Below are 17,355 nucleotides of genomic sequence, written 5' to 3' on the forward strand. Positions count from 1 at the left end.
CAGCAAACAAAAGCAAGATATAACAACTTAGTGAGATAAATTGACCCTATATGTTTTTCTTTCAGACGGAAACCCGAAATCAGGCATTATGGCTTTCGAACACCGCGTACTTCTTCTGTTGATCATCTTTTTCTGTATCCAAACCCTGCATGGAGATGATGTTCCCATAACACAGTGGGATCTGAAGAGATCGCCCTGTCGCGAGGACGTTGAGAAGAAGGAAGCTAATTGTGATGAAAGAAGTTTGGATTCTGTCCCTCAAAATCTTCCTGAAAACACTGAAGTTCTGAGCCTGAGGTACAACAAACTCACCTCTCTCTTAAACTCTTCGTTTAAAAGATACCCTCTCCTTACCAAATTGGATATTGCCGATAACGACATCAGGATGATTGAATCTGGGGCATTTTACCCTCTCAAAGAATTGCAGGATATACATTTGTCTTTCAACTATGATCTTGTTCTTCCCGACACAGAGCTCTTCAGGTGGGCTAAGAAGCTGTCACTTCTAAACTTAATGTATTCGGATTTGAAATCACTTCCCAACGATACGCTAAAATGGAGCCCGAATTTAGAAAGTGTAAACCTTTACCAAAACGATCTTACTTTTATTAACATCAGTCATTGCGGCAGAGTTAAGCGTCTTGAATTGGGTGCAAATGGTCTAACGCACATCAAACCAGAAACTTTCGAAATTTCATGTCAATGTGAGACTTTGGTTCTATTTGAAATTCATATCATATTAGTTGATCCCGATGTGATCGCATCATTGCATGTAAGGTCACTGTGGGTCGGACACATTCCTTTGTCATTCGAGGTGTTGAGAAATATATTCATTGGCATCTCACGGTCGACTATAGAGCAATTTAAACTCGTCGATTGCGTGTCTGAATTTCCAGCAGATTTCTTTGATCCGCTGCAGGGTCATTATCTTTCAGTGCTTGACTTCTCTATGAACAATGTACGCGCCCTCTATCCATTCGTCTTCTCGAATTTGACGCGTACTAGATTACTTGATATCAGTGACAACTATATCGAAACAATCGAACCAGAATTCTTTGAAAACATGCAGGATATTAGGGTTTTGAAATTGCAATTTAATAGCATAACAAATTTAAACACCTACAATTGTTCATGGAAAATAGGCTTAACTGAGTTGGATCTATCCGGTAATCATTTGACTAAAGTTTCCCGATACTTTTTTCTCGGTTTGCAAAATTTAACGGTTGTAGACATGCACTCAAACAAATATCTTACATACCTGGACAGGGATTCATTTATGGGACTAAATCAAATTAGAACTATCGATTTGTCAGAATGTAATATCCTTTGTTTTTACTTGGTCGCTCCGAGCTTAAAATCTCTTTTCCTTTACAATAAGTTAAATATCCCACCGATATATTTAGAGGCTGGGGAGTCCTTTAAAAATCTACAGTCACTTGTGCATTTGAACCTCAGAAAGACCAAGCTTATCTTGGAAAAACTTTGGACTCAAAATATCTCTCTTTTCGATGGACTGGTCAGTCTGACGACTTTGGATCTGAGTCGAAATTCTCTTGGCCCAAGATATGGTCGTGCAGAGTATTTACCACCGTTGGTATTTAAACCACTATCTGCTCTACAAATTCTCAGTTTGGAACACTGTCAAATTACATTTCTTCATCCATTAGCCTTTGAGGCGTTGAAATTCCTTCGGGTGCTAATCTTAAGGGGAAACAAGATAAAGCAACTTCCTATTGACATATTCAACATTTTTGGACAAATTACAAACATTGATCTCCATAATAACCGTTTGACATACCTCGATAAAAACCTGTTTTTTAACAATAGCAGGCTGACAACACTTTTGTTATCAGAAAACAAATTAACAAGACTTAACCAAAGTACATTCAAACTGATTGGGCCTTCTCTTACATCTGTCGATCTTTCAAGGAACCCACTTGACTGCACTTGTGAACTAAGTTGGCTTCTTACCTGGATTAGCGGACCACTTGTACTCAAGAACAAGAAGAAAACTATTTGTTCGTCAGCGTCTTTAGAGCCTCTTCGCGAGAAACCGCTGTTTAAATTTGATTCCAAAACGCTTTGTAGCCCTTATAATAATATTGCCCTCTATTCTTTGACTTCCCTCGCCATCATATCCTTTGTTGTCATCGTCATACTCGTATTTCACTATCGATGGCAGTTGAGGTACAAACTCTTTCTCTTGAAATTAGCCGCCGTTGGGTATAACGAGATGCGAGACGCTCGAGACCACAATGATTATGAGTTCGACATGAATGTCATCTTTCACGAGGATGACGAAGAGTGGGCTCGCGAACATCTTCTACCAACTCTCGAAGAAAGACTCCCGCAGTTTGAGAGGAACGTCTTTGGTGACGAAGACCTCGTGCCGGGTATGCATTACTTGGATGCGATTGACTACGTGGTGAGCAGGAGTTACAAGACCGTCATTCTACTAAGCAGAGCCGCCGTGCGCGATCGCTGGTTCATGCTCAAGCTCCGCACCGCAATGGACCATGTGAGTGACACTCAGACGGAGTTCGTCGTCGCGGTCTTCATCGAAGACATCCCAGATGATGAGATACCTTTCTTGGCGAGGCTGTATCTCAGTGACGGCAGACCCTACCTCCATTGGACTGAGGACGTGAGGGGACAGGATTATTTCTTTGATCAATTGACGAAATATCTTACGATTAATCTCAGAACCAATGACTTGATCCCTAACGAGTAGAAGAATGTGACAATATGATTATGTGGCTGTTGGTGGTAAAGCAGGGGTAGCCTCAATATCGTTATGAGCTGCAATATTAGGATTTTTTTAAATGAATTTTTCGGAGAGTGCAACGACATAATATTCTTTGAGCAATTCCTTTTCCTAGATACCTCGTCTTCGAAGTGCAAGATATAGCATATTGAGAATTTCAGTATGAATGCAAATGTACCACCTGATTTTATAAATGTTTTCTACTACGAGATGGTCTAACACATTGTCGTACGAGGCTGACCCCGTGTGGTCTGCGACAGTGACCTTAACAGACTAAGTAATCCTAGAGGTATTACACTAATTTTGAACATTTCTTTTTCAACTTTACTCGAACGCACCACGAAAAGTAGAATGACAAACGAGACAATTCTTTTATTTCAACGCATTTTGAAAAATATTAATCTCAAGCGATTTAAGACAAGATTATATGAAAAATGACGGCCGTCTCGTTTTTATAAAAAAATGTCCCTTGAAATGTTATGTAGCGCGTATTGTGATGTTTAATAACCATTTCGTATGTATACAGTATTTATTGAAACTTCAATCTGGGCGTCAAAAATCTATTACTAGGGGTAAAACAATATTCAGTATTATAAATATACAAAGTTATGTTGATATAAATGTAAAGCATATAATGAAATAAAAATAACATGTATAATAATAGAAATAATAATAATTCTAATGTTTTCTTTTTAACCCAGAGTAGCTCCATCAGTATTGATATTGTTCTCCCTGAGGGCCCTGCAATCATATTATAACCCCGGCTTTAGCCGAGCCTGACGCTCAATTACTCAAGGAATAGTAGTAAGATTAATGTATGAATTGATATATGAATTAGTGTCTGAATTAATGGCTGAATTAATGTATGAATTATATGTATAAATCAATGTACGAATTAATGTATGAAATAATGTATGAATTGATGTATGAATTGATGTATGAATTAATGTATGAATTAATGTATGAATTAATGTATGAATTAATGTATGACTTGATGTATGAATTAGTGTCTGAATTGATGTATGACTTAATGTACGAATTAATGTATGAATTATTGTATGAATTAATGTATAAATTAATGTATGGATTAATGTATGAATTAATGTAATCATTAATGTATGAATTAATGTATGAATCGATGTATGGATTAATGTATGAATGAATGGATAAATGTATGAATCGATGTATGGATTAATGTATGAATGAATGGATAACTGTATAATGAAATGATATGTCTTGTTCACGCACTCTAGCTTCATCAGTATCAATATTTCATTGTATGTGTCCATGCTCCAAATAAGGGTTGTCGTAGTAGATGGATAGTTCTGGATTACAGTATATACAATCTTTATCATTGATGATCAATATTAATATTGTTAAAACTTAACAATTGATGTTTAAGAGAGATAACGTATTTTCTTAAGATAGCGAATGAAATTGATTAATGATGTGTAAGTTACAACTTAATGTAAACTTGTAAAGTAATAAAACATTATTAAGAGGATTATCGTTTATACATGTTGATCATTCTGAACCCTGTTCTCAGTATGTGGTGTGTGTGTCTGTGCGCGTGTGTGCGTGTGTGTGCTCTGTCAGCGATCTATTGGTATGGAAGAGATGAATTTATTTTCATCCCCATCTACCTCCCCATTAATGAAGGCTGCATGGAGGAGATTTCACGTGCTTTCAACTTGGGGATACTATTGAAAACGACAGGTTGAATGTGGAAGTTTGGAAAGGAAAAATAGAAGAGAAATGATAAGAGGGAGAAAGGGGAAAAGAAGGAAGAGGGGGAAAGGAGAGGAGAAGGGAGGGAAAGAGAAGGAATAAGCGAGGAAATAATTAAATGAAGGGGGAAGGAAGAAAAGGAAAGTACTAGTTATAAAGTATTGTTTATGTTTACTGCACATTAGCCAATGTGAAATTTTTGGGCTAAACTAGCCTGTCACGTATATGACAATGGTGTTTTTTTTTTTTTTTTTTTTTAATTATTGTTCAAAAAGAGGAAGAAAAGGATGTATATACATATATACATATTCTGTTCGTTTCTTTAGTTTAAAAAAAAAAATGATACAAAACTTGAGAAGATTATCGTACGTTTACCAAGGGTTAATATCACACACATTTTTTTTTTTTTTTCTTCAGTGTATATGAAATATAAAGCGAAGCCTCGGGTTTCTCATCGTTGTTGGGTATGTGGAAGGCGAGGTTTGATTTGTGTGCAACTTCGTCTCCATAATGCCTTAAATGTTGAATATCGGAGATGAAGTGACAACATTGAGAAAAAAGGGGGATTTTCAGGCAATTTTTTTTTTTTTTTTTTTTTTTTTGCCAGAGGTTGTTCATTAATTGTTCTAACCAAAGCAATAATAATGTTTTAATAAGATTGTCGCGCCAAGGGCTGTTGGTTTCAGTTCCCTTTTCTAAGCTTTGCCACTTGTGGAATAAAGGGGTTAAGTATGTGTAGGAGTGAGGTTTCCAAAATATTTCAATGGTGCCAGGTGGTGTTGTTTATTGTGGGGGCTAAAATGCTTGGGGACCGGTCCGGATACATTCCCTGGGGGTTTTTTCACAAAGATCCTAAGTAGAACTTAACTCTAAGTTGGACTTAAAAATTATGGAAAGCCATTAGCATCTTTGAAAACATTTTGTAAAAGTTATTGTAAAAGGCATAAAATGTTAATTCAAATCATTCATATTTTCTATCATCAAGGAGATTTCATGTTCTGGATGTAGAATTTATAAAAAGTCTAAAATACTTGAATTTCTGCTTTTGAATATATTTCATTTTAAGGCTCTGATGGCTGTCCATAATTTTTAAGTCCAACTTAGTGTTAAGTTCTACTTAGGATCTTTGTGAAACACCCCCCTGGTGCTATTTCGAATTGGCAGTAGTGTTTCATCATTTGTTTATCATTTTGTGACGCATGATATGCAAATTATATAACTTGGTATTTAAAAAAAAAAGAAAACAAAAAGAATTGTAGCAGGATTTGTATTACAACCCTAAGCATGCATGCGTGAAGTGAGAAGAAACATTTCCCTCAAAACATGCTTAAACAGTATATTGACTATTTCATTATTTTATAACGCAAGTCTATGTAAATTCAGATAGAGGGGTAAATGTATTGATGGTCTGTTGGGGATTTGTTCTCTTTCACGATTTTTAAGTACTTTGTTGTAACGCCTATTTATGCAAAACATAATATCTGGGTAACACGGCTCTTGGTATTACAATGAGCTTTATTGCAAGGTACTTTCCATAAACCTTGCTGGTCTGTTGGGGATCTGTTCTCTTTCACAATATTTAAGTACTTTGTTGTAACGCCTATATATGCAAAACGTAATATTTGGGTAACACGGCTCTTGGTATTATAATGAGCTTTATTGCAAGGTACTTTCCATAAACCTTGCTGGTCTGTTGGGGATTTGTTCTCTTTCACGATATTCAAGTACTTTGTGGTAACGCCTATTTATGCAAAACATAATATCTGGGTAACACGGCTCTTGGTATTACAATGAGCTTTATTGCAAGGTACTTTCCATAAACTCTTTTGAACGTCCGCTTTCTTTCACGATGTATATTGCAACGCCTTTATACAATGCCATAGTATCTGGGTAACGACGGCTTTTTTTTATATTACAATGAGCTCTATTTCGATAACGCATTCTATGTAAATTCACATATCTTAGTAAATGACTGATACATATTTAAAACTTTTTCTGTAATGTGAAAACAATTCGAGTATCTGGATAATGGTCCGATCTGTTCACCCAGCCAAAACTATTTTTTTTAAAGCCAGGTGGTGGTGTGATGTTTTGAGAGGGAGGAACGTGTTGGGATCCGGTATGCATGCTTGCCTATCATTATGTCGGGCTGATGTTTGGTGTTCTTTCGAGTTGTCAGGAACGCCCTTTAGGAGTTGTTTTTTTTACGAAATGCATACAAAATGATCAGGTGCGTGAAGTCGGTCTATTCATTCATGGGTGAGGCATATTATGCAAATTATAGAACTTGGTAAATGATAGCATGATGGGTTCGGTTTGCACGAACAGTTTATTAGGTTGCCGAACTGGTGTCGTTTGGGGAATTTGGTTTATTGGGATCGTGTTTTTTATTTTTAATTAGAAGGTGCGTATTGTGATTAGGTACGCGGGCCGGTCAATTCACTGTAATGAATTTTAGGAAAATCATTTAACTTAGTTATGACGAGCGGGTTCCGTAATACAATTCAAGGCATTTGTTAAGGGATAAAAGCTCTTTGTATTTTTTTTTTTTTTTTTTTTAATTAGATCACGGTTATATAACAATACAACGTATTTCTCATCGACTTGTGCAAGAAGAAATGTTCATTGGTTTATTCTGTCATTGGTCTAGTTAAATTGACAGGAAAGGGGGAGGCTCTTGCTCTCGGATGTTTACGAACACCGAAGAGCAGATTTGGGTTGTTTTGTGTGGGGGTGTTGTGTGTGTAGTGAATATGCTTGTGTGTATGAATGCGTTGGGTTGTGTGGTACGGGGTGGATTCTGCTTGCATTTTTTATATAATTCGACGATAAGTATGCATGTATGTTTGGCTGCAGATAGTTTTTTCTATACATTTGCTCACGGTGGAAATAGATTATGTGGAAGTTTCTTTGGAGTTTATCGATGTAAGGTTTTGGATATAATTACACATAAAATAACATGGCAGTGAAATTATCCTTCACGACATTAAATGTTAGAGGAATAAGAGATAGGTTAAAAAGAGTGAATATTTTTGAATGGTGCAAAACTAAAAAGAATAGTATAATTTTCTTACAAGAAACATATAGTACAGTAGAGATAGAAGAGCGGTGGAAACAAGATTGGGGAGGGCCAATGTTTTTTAGTCATGGGTCAAACCATAGTAGAGGGGTTCTTATTTTATTTTCTAATCATTTAGATTTTGAAGAAAAAAAAATTAAAGTAGATGAAGAGGGGAGATACATTATTTTTAAAGGTGAAATACAAAGGGTTAAATGCTATTGGTTAATGTTTATTTTCCAACGAGAGATAAAGAAACTTTACAAATTGAATTTTTGAAGAAGTTAGATGAAAGTATTTTTGATCAGTGTGATCGGGACTATTTAGTTTTATTAGGAGGTGATTTCAATAGTATATTGGATGGAAAATTAGATTATGTGGGGTCAAAAACACCGGTGAAATCTCGGGTTATTGATTTGATTAAGGAATTTTTAAATAAATACGATTTAGAAGATATATGGAGGAAAAAAAATCCGAATGTAAAGCAATTTACTTTTCGACAAAATTGGCCGGTGGTGCAGAGCCGTTTAGATTATTGGTTTATACCTTGTAGTGTTGAAAAATTGGTGGGTACGTGTGAGATTTTGACATCTATTACGCCAGATCATTCTGGCGTTAGGCTAGAATTTAATGATCTGGTTGATAAGTTTGTTTTGGGGAAATCATATTGGAAATTTAACAGTAGTTTATGTATGGATAAAGATTTTGTTGAAGAGATGAATAAGGAAATACAGGAATTAAAAGCTGAATGGTCATTACAGATTTTGAATAAATTAGTATTTTGGGATTTTTTAAAGATGAAAATTTATTACAACATACTCGCGGAAAAAGGCAAAAGCAAGGAGGGTTGAAATAGAACTGTTAGAGAAACAAATCAAGGATTTAGAAGGAGCACTAGTAGTGGGACCCACTAAATATATTGTTGATTGTATTGAGGAGAAAAGGGATAAACTAAATAAATTGTATGATTTTTCTCGACAGGGCATTAAAATAAGATCAAGAGCACCTTGGTTTGAAGATGGAGAAAACAATACGCAATATTTTGAACAGTTGTTAAAATCGAATAAAAGGAAAAGTGTAATTAGGGAGGTGTACAAAGAAAATGGGGAAACTACTAGAGATAAGGAGGAAATTTTAAAGGAAATTAAACTATTTTATAAAGATTTATATACTTTAAGGGCTGATATAAATCAAAACGACCCTTTCTTTTTTAATGATATTTCAAAGTTAAATGAAGACAATAGGGAAATCTGTGAAGGTAAATTACCTAAAGATGAATGCTTGAAAGTTTTAAAAGAAATGAAATTGAATAAAACCCCGGGAAATGATGGGTTAACAGTTGAATTTTATTATACTTTTTGGCCAGCTTTGGGTGATTTGTTAGTAGAAGTATTGAATGAAACATACGAAAGGGGGGAATTAACGGCATCTCAAAAACATGGGGTAATTACCTTAATTGAGAAGGAAGCGAAAGATACTCTCCATATAAAAAAATTATCGACCCATCACGCTTTTGAATGTAGATTATAAAATTGTATCTAAAGTTCTAGCAAAAACAATGAAAGAGGTTTTAAATGAAATAATTCATCATGATCAAGTTGGATATATAAAAGATAGAAATATTGGGGAAGCTGTACGATTGATAGATGACATGTTATTTTATTCTATGCATTATGGGGAACAAGGGAAAGGGTTTTTGTGTGCAGTCGATTTTGAGAAAGCTTTCGACTCTGTATCTCATAGATATTTATTTCACATATTGAAATTGTTCGGTTTTGGAGATTCATTTTGCTCTTGGGTAAAATTATTGTATAAAGGGATAAGTAGTTGTGTTATGAACGGTGGTCACTCCACGGGGTATTTTGAAATAGAAAGGGGAGTAAGGCAAGGGGATCCATTATCGCCATATTTGTTTTTGGTTGCCATCGAAATTTTGGCGAATGCAGTAAGGAGGGACAACGGTATTAAAGGGATTACATTTGGAAAATCTGAAATTAGGCAAGTGTACATATGCAGATGATATGACAATATTTTTGAAGGATATTGATTCGGTTAGAAGGTTGCAATATATTTTTGAATCATTTGAACAAATTAGTGGTCTTAAAGTGAATAAAACAAAGACACATTTTATGTGGATGGGTGAGGATGAGAACAAACCTGATGGGCCTTTATTTGGAAATTTGGTTAAGGAAATACATATTTTAGGGGTTAGTTATTTATTAGATCGAAGATTAAAAGATGATTTGAATTATAAAGAAATTCTAAGTAAAATAAAAAAATTGCTTGTATGGTGGAAACAAAGAGATTTAACTATTATGGGTAAAATACATTTGCTAAAAACTTATGCGCTTTCAAAATTAAATTATATTTCATCTCTCGTTATTGTCCCTCATTGGGTATATAAAGAAGTTGCAAAAATTTCATTTGAATTCATATGGAGGGGGAAAGATAGAATTAAACGGGCAATAATGTATCAGGATTATGACTTTGGAGGATTAAGAATGATTAATTTTGAAATGTCCGTTAAAATACAGCGCATAATGTGGATAAAACGTCTTTTATATGGAGAGAAAAGTTTGGGATGGAAATTGTTTTTTGATCATTGCTTACAGTTTGTGGGTGGTAGATTTATTTTTTTATGTGATTATGATTTAAACAAGATTAAACTCGTTTTAGATATTCCACCATACTATATGGAAATGTTGCAAGCATGGCAAGAGACAAGTAATTTAAGATATTTGGAGGGTTATATTAATCCAATTATTTTTAATAATCAGAATATATGTATAAATGGAAAAAGTATATTTGATAGATACTTGTTTGAAAGAGGGATTGTTCAACTGAATCATTTGGTTGAGAAAGGTCATGTTAAGCCTGTTAAATATTTTATGAACCTCGGTATGAAAGGTAATAATTTGCTTATGATTATTGATATTTATGATGCGATACCCAGGTTATGGAAGGATGATTCAGGGTTAATAGAATTCCTCGAGGTTGATTTGATAAGCTTTAATACTTATTTCCATATTTCTAGTAAAAAAATACAGTTTGTGGATGTGGGTTCAAGAACAATCTATGATTATTTTATCAAAGCACTGCAACGAACGTATGATTTGCAGGTAAGGGATGGGCAAAATGATTATGATTTTATAGATAAAGAATTAAAAGAAATATTTGTTAGACCAAGAATTACTATACTCATTAGAAAACAACGTGAATTTCAATTTAAATTATTGCATGGAGCCATATACACTAATGAGCATCTTCATAGATTTGGTTTTGTTGGTGATAATTTATGTTCGTTTTGTAAGCAGGAAATAGAAACATACAAACATTTATTTTTATCTTGTGGGAGCGTTCAAAGGTTATGGCAGGCTGTAATACAACTTTTTGAGTTAGATGAAATTAAAGATTTAGAATGGCGAGATATATTTGTTGGGTTGGTAGGTAGTTAATATAGAATAAAAATGTGTAATACTATCATTTTCATGGTGAAGTATGTTACATTTATGTCAAGATCAGGGGGGCGAGTACTAACTTTAGAAAAGATGAAAAAAAAGCATTTTTAAGTATAGGGATGAGGAAAAGAAAATAACAATTAAAATTGGAAAGCTAGGATCACATTTCTTAAAGTGGGAGCAGCTTAAGATGAATTAAGATTTGCTTTCTTCTCCACCGTGAGCCTGTTAAAAGCGTAACTCGATTTTGCGGCCTGGATAACTTATTTAGTGGCCTGGATAACTTATTTAGTATATTTTTCTTGAGTTGAGAATGTTGGCAGACATCCACTGAGTGAGTACTGCGTGTGTATGGGGGGGGGGGTGGGTGGGTGGGTGAGTATGTGTGTGAGTGGGTGAGTATGTTTGTGTGATAGAGGGTGAGTATGTCTGTGTGATGGAGGGGGCAGGGAGGGGGCAGGATTGTTTCAGTAAAATTACCTCCAGATTTGTTTTTTTTTGTAATATATAAGTAAATAACATTTACAATTGACATATTATGTTTAAGTACTTATACGTTTACTTTGTTGCTAAGTTATATTATACTGCAAATAAGTTTGTGTTTAATTATGTTTATGTAAAAGCATCAATATTGAACACGTTTATTTTATTCAATTGTATGTCATGGTTTGTATTACACATCTGGAGAAATAAAACAAAATTGTTTAAAAAAAAAAAAAAAAAGTGTGTGTGTGTTTGTGTGAGAGAAATGGAGAGAGAGAGAGAAAGAAAGAGAAAGTAAGAGAGTGGGAGAAAGAGAAGGAGAAAGAGAAAGAGAAGAGAAATTGAGGAAGTAAGAGAAAAAAGACCGAGAGAGAGAAAGAGAGCATGTGTGTGTGCGTGTATGCGTGCGTATGACCTGTGTGCAAAGAGATACTAGATAGGGATATAATGCTCAATATATTTTAAGGTGGTTGCAACAAATAATTATTGGAAAAAACGATTCCCTTGAGATCCTGATGGGTAAATCTAGATAGATGTGGTAAAAACGTTTTCTAAACGAATTATAGTGATCATAGCATAGTGATGGCGGGATCTCTTTATCACCAAACGATATGACCTTTTAAAAACGAAACTTTACAAATGGAAATGTCTTGTTGTGTAACTTACAGTATTCCCCTAAAGAGATAATAAATTGATAAAAAATGGATGAGTGAAAGAAGGAAATATATCTTAAAGGAGGTTGATTGCTGTTATCATATAGTATTTTAAAACAATACTGTTTTAAAGCGTGTGGTAACGTAACGCATATGAATTATGAGAACTCGTCTCCAGATACGAATATCTAGTTTCGATTAGTTTCACTTCTTTAAGTATCTTTGGAATTGATAATAAATGGTTTCAGCTAAATCTTCATGCATTTCCAAAGGTTTTACACTTTCCGAGGTTCGTTCTCCCTGTACGTTTCTTGTATTTGGTACTGCTTTTCCTCTACGCCCTTTACTGAACATTAATCAGACTTTATAATACTACTCTGTACATGTGCATGATCTTGTACGAGCTTTGCTTTTTATTAAGGCTCCTAACATTGTAAATGTTTGCCCTGTCATATCTACACTTCCCTCGTAACATCTTGATGTTTACCATACATTATATTTCAAATAATAATAATAATGTTGGCCTCTTATAAAGCGCACCAGGTCCGTCAGGCATGACGCTCATGGCGCTATACATGCAAATTCAAATACGAATATACAAGAAGGTACAATATATCTATACAATATCAACATATTGAACCTAAAGCAATAAACTAGAGGAAATATGAAATACAAACTTATGAATATATAACGAGAGGAACAAGAACAAGAAGTAAACAGAATCGTTGCTCTATTCAGCACCGGTAATTTTTTTTAAATATATTGTTATAATGATTATTATTATTCCTTTTATTATTGTTTTTATGATAACGTTGACAATTAGTGTTATTATTGTAAACTCCCTAGTACATCTATTATATAAGAACTTATTCATAAACATACTCCAGTACGTACTCTGTAATCATCGTCACAACATCTTCTGGTTGTACACTCCAAACATGAATACACACGGAAACATCTCCTTCATGGCATCACTTCCTGCTCTGTGGAATTCTCTACCCATTACCATTAGAAATATATTTTCTCTTGATACTTTTAAGAAAGCCTTCTAGACCTACAATTTCTTAAATTGATTGATTGGTTGCCTTTTTATTCATATTTCATGCAAAATTTACAAAGTATAATACATTTTACACAATATTAACGTTTCTTTAAGTAATATGGAAATAAATAATATTGAATCATAGTTATTAATAATATGAATGAATGTTCTATAAATCAATAAATACGGAAATGAAAAGTGAACCTACTTAAAAGCTAGAGTGCAAGATGAAAAGCAAACATGAATGATTAACAAAAATATTCATTACAAATAGCTTTCGATTGGGTCATTCTTCTTACTTATGGAGAAAAAAACGTTTATTAAATGTATTCCTGAAACCATACAAATTCGGTCTCTCTTTCCCTTGGGAAGGGAATCCCAAAGTCTGGGTCCCTTAAAGGTAATACAAAGTTTTGGGAAATTTTGAAAATTGGGTGGATAGTGATTCTTTACAATTTTGATATATTTGGATGCCCCTGTGGATGTATTATAAGCACTAGAAAATTTAGCCCCTAAAACACTTCTGCTTTCGAAAAAAATAGAATGTAAAAAATTTACCGGTGCTCCCGGTAAAATTTGATAAATTTCAAATGGCGCCTACGGCCGTACAATGGTAGCTGCGACCATGAAAATCTCAGAATATGTAGTTGTGATATAGAATTTCCAAACGGGAATAGCTAATTGGTCGATTTTAGTCAAGAAACATTCTTTTATAGCTTAATTAATATCTTGACCTTGAGAGGGAGCTATACAACATAAAGAGTTTATTATTACCAATTTTATAACTTTAGACTCGATTTCAACCGCAACAACGATCACTGAATATTGTAGGATCGCATATGCTTCCAATATGTTCATTTGAACAAAATTCATGACCCCATACCAAAACTTTGTATTACCTTTAAAAGAAAAATTTATATAAGCAAGTAGGGTTCTCATTTTTAGAAGTTGATGGGAGCCCGCAGAAATGAAGGGCGTAGTTGTGTAATTCGGTATTTGTCCTTCCGGTGACTCGTTTCCCCAAATCCCCAAACATATTAGAAAACAGATCACGTATCTTAAACATTTTGTTCGAGTAAACAAAAATAAAATAGTGTATCTGCATGTCATCGAAAGTCTGAATGACTTATAATACGTTTTGTTGTTTTTCTGAAGAAGTAGGATTCTGCCCAGTAACGAGCCTGCACAGTTGCCCCCAGGCTAAAATGTCATAATTCAAACAAGATATCATTCCTAATAATTTTGTATTAGAAACCCTTTTACTAACAGTGATATCAAGAATAATATTTTTCTAGTTAAGTTATCCATTATATTACTAAACAACATTTGGTTTTCAATAAATCAAGTGATAATTTAATAGTTCTGTTCCAATTTGTTACAGCTTTCATTTCAAAACTAATTGTTGTGGGTAAAATATCAGGTTATGTGTGAAAAGAACATATTAGAATCGTCTAGAATCGTCTGCAAAATATTCGATGACCTGCAGAAGTCATTAATATATATATATATAATAAACAATAGTGGGCCTAGAATTGATCCCTGAGGTACGCCGCAGTCAGGGGAATTAATACCTGAATAAACACCATCAATAACTACATGTTGTTTTCCAGGCGCGGATCCAGGATTTTTTAGGGGGGGGGGGAGGGGTAGTGAGCACTATTTTTTTTTTGGCCCTCGAAAATTTGAAAAATTGCACCCCCCCCCCCCCCCCTTGAGCGCCAGGGGGGGGGGGGAACCATCTCCAAAAAAAAGGTAGAATTAACGTTAAAAAATGTAAAAATACACATTTTTGTCCCTCTAGATCCGCCACTGTTGTTTTCTATTGTGGAGGTAGTTCCTAAACTACTCCGAGGCTTTCCTCTTATTCCATAGTTTGAGAGTTTGTAAAACAGGATACGATGGTTATCAAAAGCCTTGGATAAGTCCAGAAACACCCCCACCCTAACAAAAAAGAGACAAACTAATTAAGGGTCGAACAATATGATATGGTGCGAATTATTTCCTAGAGACATTAACTAATTTCGTCAAAACAAGAACTCTGCTTATTTTTCATTCCAGTAGTGTTTATATTTTTCTGTATTAAGTTTATTTTCTCCAAGTTTATAACGTAAGTTGTAATTATCATGCGCTATACAAATTTAAAGTTATTATAGTCCTTTAAACATTTAATTTCTAAAGCTGAATATCATTCGAACTATTATGCACTATAATTGGCGATTGTCAGTGTTGTAAAATAACATGATAACAGGCAAGTCATCAGGTCTACTTCGATGGGGGTAGTATCATTATATAATAACGTTTTGGTGATAAACGTACAAAGTATTGTCAGTTATATAGTTATATTACCTTATCCAGTGCATTATCTTAAAATTGATCAGTCGCAAAAATTATAGATACTTATTCAATTTCAAGAGTTCTCCAAGGCTGGATGACATCCTCAAGTTTGGCTAAATTTGGCCGCCAATGGTGCTTATCTCGATGGCAACTCTTTTGTTTAAAAGTTGAGAAGTTTTAGTGGAGTTGCAAGTGAGCATGTCCTTGAGAGCCTCTCGAAACTCGGGATACCTTGCTGCGTAGATGATCGGGTTCGCGCAGGAGTTATAAAAGCCAAGGACTGTAAGCATGGAATGGAGATGGCTGTTTATGTAAGATTCAGGAACCCAACCGATTTTATAACCCAAATATGCAATCTGGTTCGGAGTCCAACAGACAAGATAGATGAGGATGACGATGAGCATCATCTTCAGAACGCGGTTTCTGGCCACGATATGGAAAGATGGCATTGTTTTTCCATTGAGGCTGTTGGTCACGCCTTTAAAGTGGTTGGAGCGGTGAGTAAGCTTGAGAGCGATTAAAACCTGGGTAATTAGCATGGTGAGACAAGGGACAACGAGGAGGAGGCAGAACCAATAGAAAGCTACAATGATTGTTATCAAGCGGTTTATGTACTGCTCCTTGCACTTGTTGGTAAAAGTGTCAACAGTATAAGAGAAGAAGGTGAACAGTTGAGATAAGACGGAAAGGACCCAGATGAAACCGATGAGGGTCGAGACACGACGTCGAGTGATGAGGCGCTTTAAACGAAGAGGATATACCACTGCAATGTACCGTTCTACAGATATAGACATCAGGAGGTACGCTGAGACCGTTACGGAAGCCCAGAGTAGGCTTTGCGTGAAGACAAGTCTGCAGTAGACCTCACCCAACCAGGTCTTAGGAATGTACACTGGCTTGGGGATGGGAATGAGGAATACCGAAGTAAAGAAGTCTGCAAAAGCCAGTCCACCGATCAGGGTATCCGTCGATCTGATTTTACTTCGGCGATGCAAAAGAACAACGATCACCAGGAAGTTTCCTACGATGCCTGTAATTGCCGAGATTAGCTGTAGAATGACCAACAATGACCAATCCATCGGGCACCATGAGAAGTCTAAAATGATCGTCGTGTTCTCACCGAATCCTACGTGGCTTTCGAAAGAGACCATAATCAACAGTTGCAGAGTTGAATATAACACGTTGCTTGTCATCGTTTGTGACGTATTCATGATCGAAAGTGATGATACCGTCTAATGGGGGGGGGGGGGGACCAAAGTATGTGCGATTAGGTAAATAAAATGCAAAGCAAAGTGGAGAGTAAATTGGCGTGGGGTCCAGAGGCAAAGCCCTGGCGGGTGTCAAAGGGCGGAGCTCAGGAGTTTTAGGCATTTTTTAAGGTCAGATGGGCATATTTTGATACCTTATTTGTGACACTGGCATGCCGGTCACTTTCGTCCAGGGGACGGAGCCTACGGAAGCTTAGGGGTTTTAGGCATTTAATTACGGTCAGATGAGCAACCAGGGGTCCGCCTTAGAGCCCTTAGAGGGGTCCAGGAAGCTCAGGGAAAAATCATGCCATTTCAACAACATCTGTAAATCACTGGTATCGAATTAGAAATAAACCACATTTGAATTTCATTCGGGGGGAACGCAAGTGCGAGGGAGCAAAGTGAATGAGAGGGCCGTGAGAGGGGTGAAGGTGTCAAAAAGTGACTACCCCCTCACAGGTTTTTGAAGTTTTGTTTTCTTACTAAAACTATAGTATAAAAACAAATAATATACTTTTTTCACACTTCAATTTTCTCGGTATTTACATATACATATTTAAGGATATTATCCGAGGTAGCGTAACT

At 35.4% G+C, this 17,355-nt stretch overlaps 1 protein-coding gene and 1 pseudogene across 1 annotated transcript; one reads left to right on the plus strand and one right to left on the minus strand.

The window, feature by feature from the left end:
- Positions 1 to 88: 88 nt before the first annotated feature.
- Positions 89 to 3,010, plus strand: LOC105444403 (toll-like receptor 4). Its single transcript, XM_030985002.1, has 2 exons — positions 89 to 483; positions 1,930 to 3,010. The coding sequence occupies exons 1-2, from the start codon at positions 89 to 91 to the stop codon at positions 2,729 to 2,731; spliced, it is 1,197 nt and encodes a 398-aa protein (XP_030840862.1). The 3' UTR covers positions 2,732 to 3,010.
- A 7,160-nt stretch (positions 3,011 to 10,170) lies between these two features.
- Positions 10,171 to 16,671, minus strand: LOC764980 (annotated as a pseudogene).
- Between the last annotated feature and the right edge of the window lie 684 nt (positions 16,672 to 17,355).

Source organism: Strongylocentrotus purpuratus, unplaced genomic scaffold, assembly GCF_000002235.5.
Source record: "Strongylocentrotus purpuratus isolate Spur 01 unplaced genomic scaffold, Spur_5.0 spur5_scaffold_14, whole genome shotgun sequence".
In the NCBI taxonomy this organism is placed as follows: domain Eukaryota; kingdom Metazoa; phylum Echinodermata; class Echinoidea; order Camarodonta; family Strongylocentrotidae; genus Strongylocentrotus; species Strongylocentrotus purpuratus.

Bases quoted from the DNA above. Each gene is read 5' to 3' on its own strand.
- LOC105444403 (XM_030985002.1), top strand. From the start codon at position 89: ATGGCTTTCGAACACCGCGTACTTCTTCTGTTGATCATCTTTTTCTGT. The intron at 484-1,929 runs GTGGGCTAAGAA...CGATCTTTCAAG, and splicing joins CCCGACACAGAGCTCTTCAG to GAACCCACTTGACTGCACTT.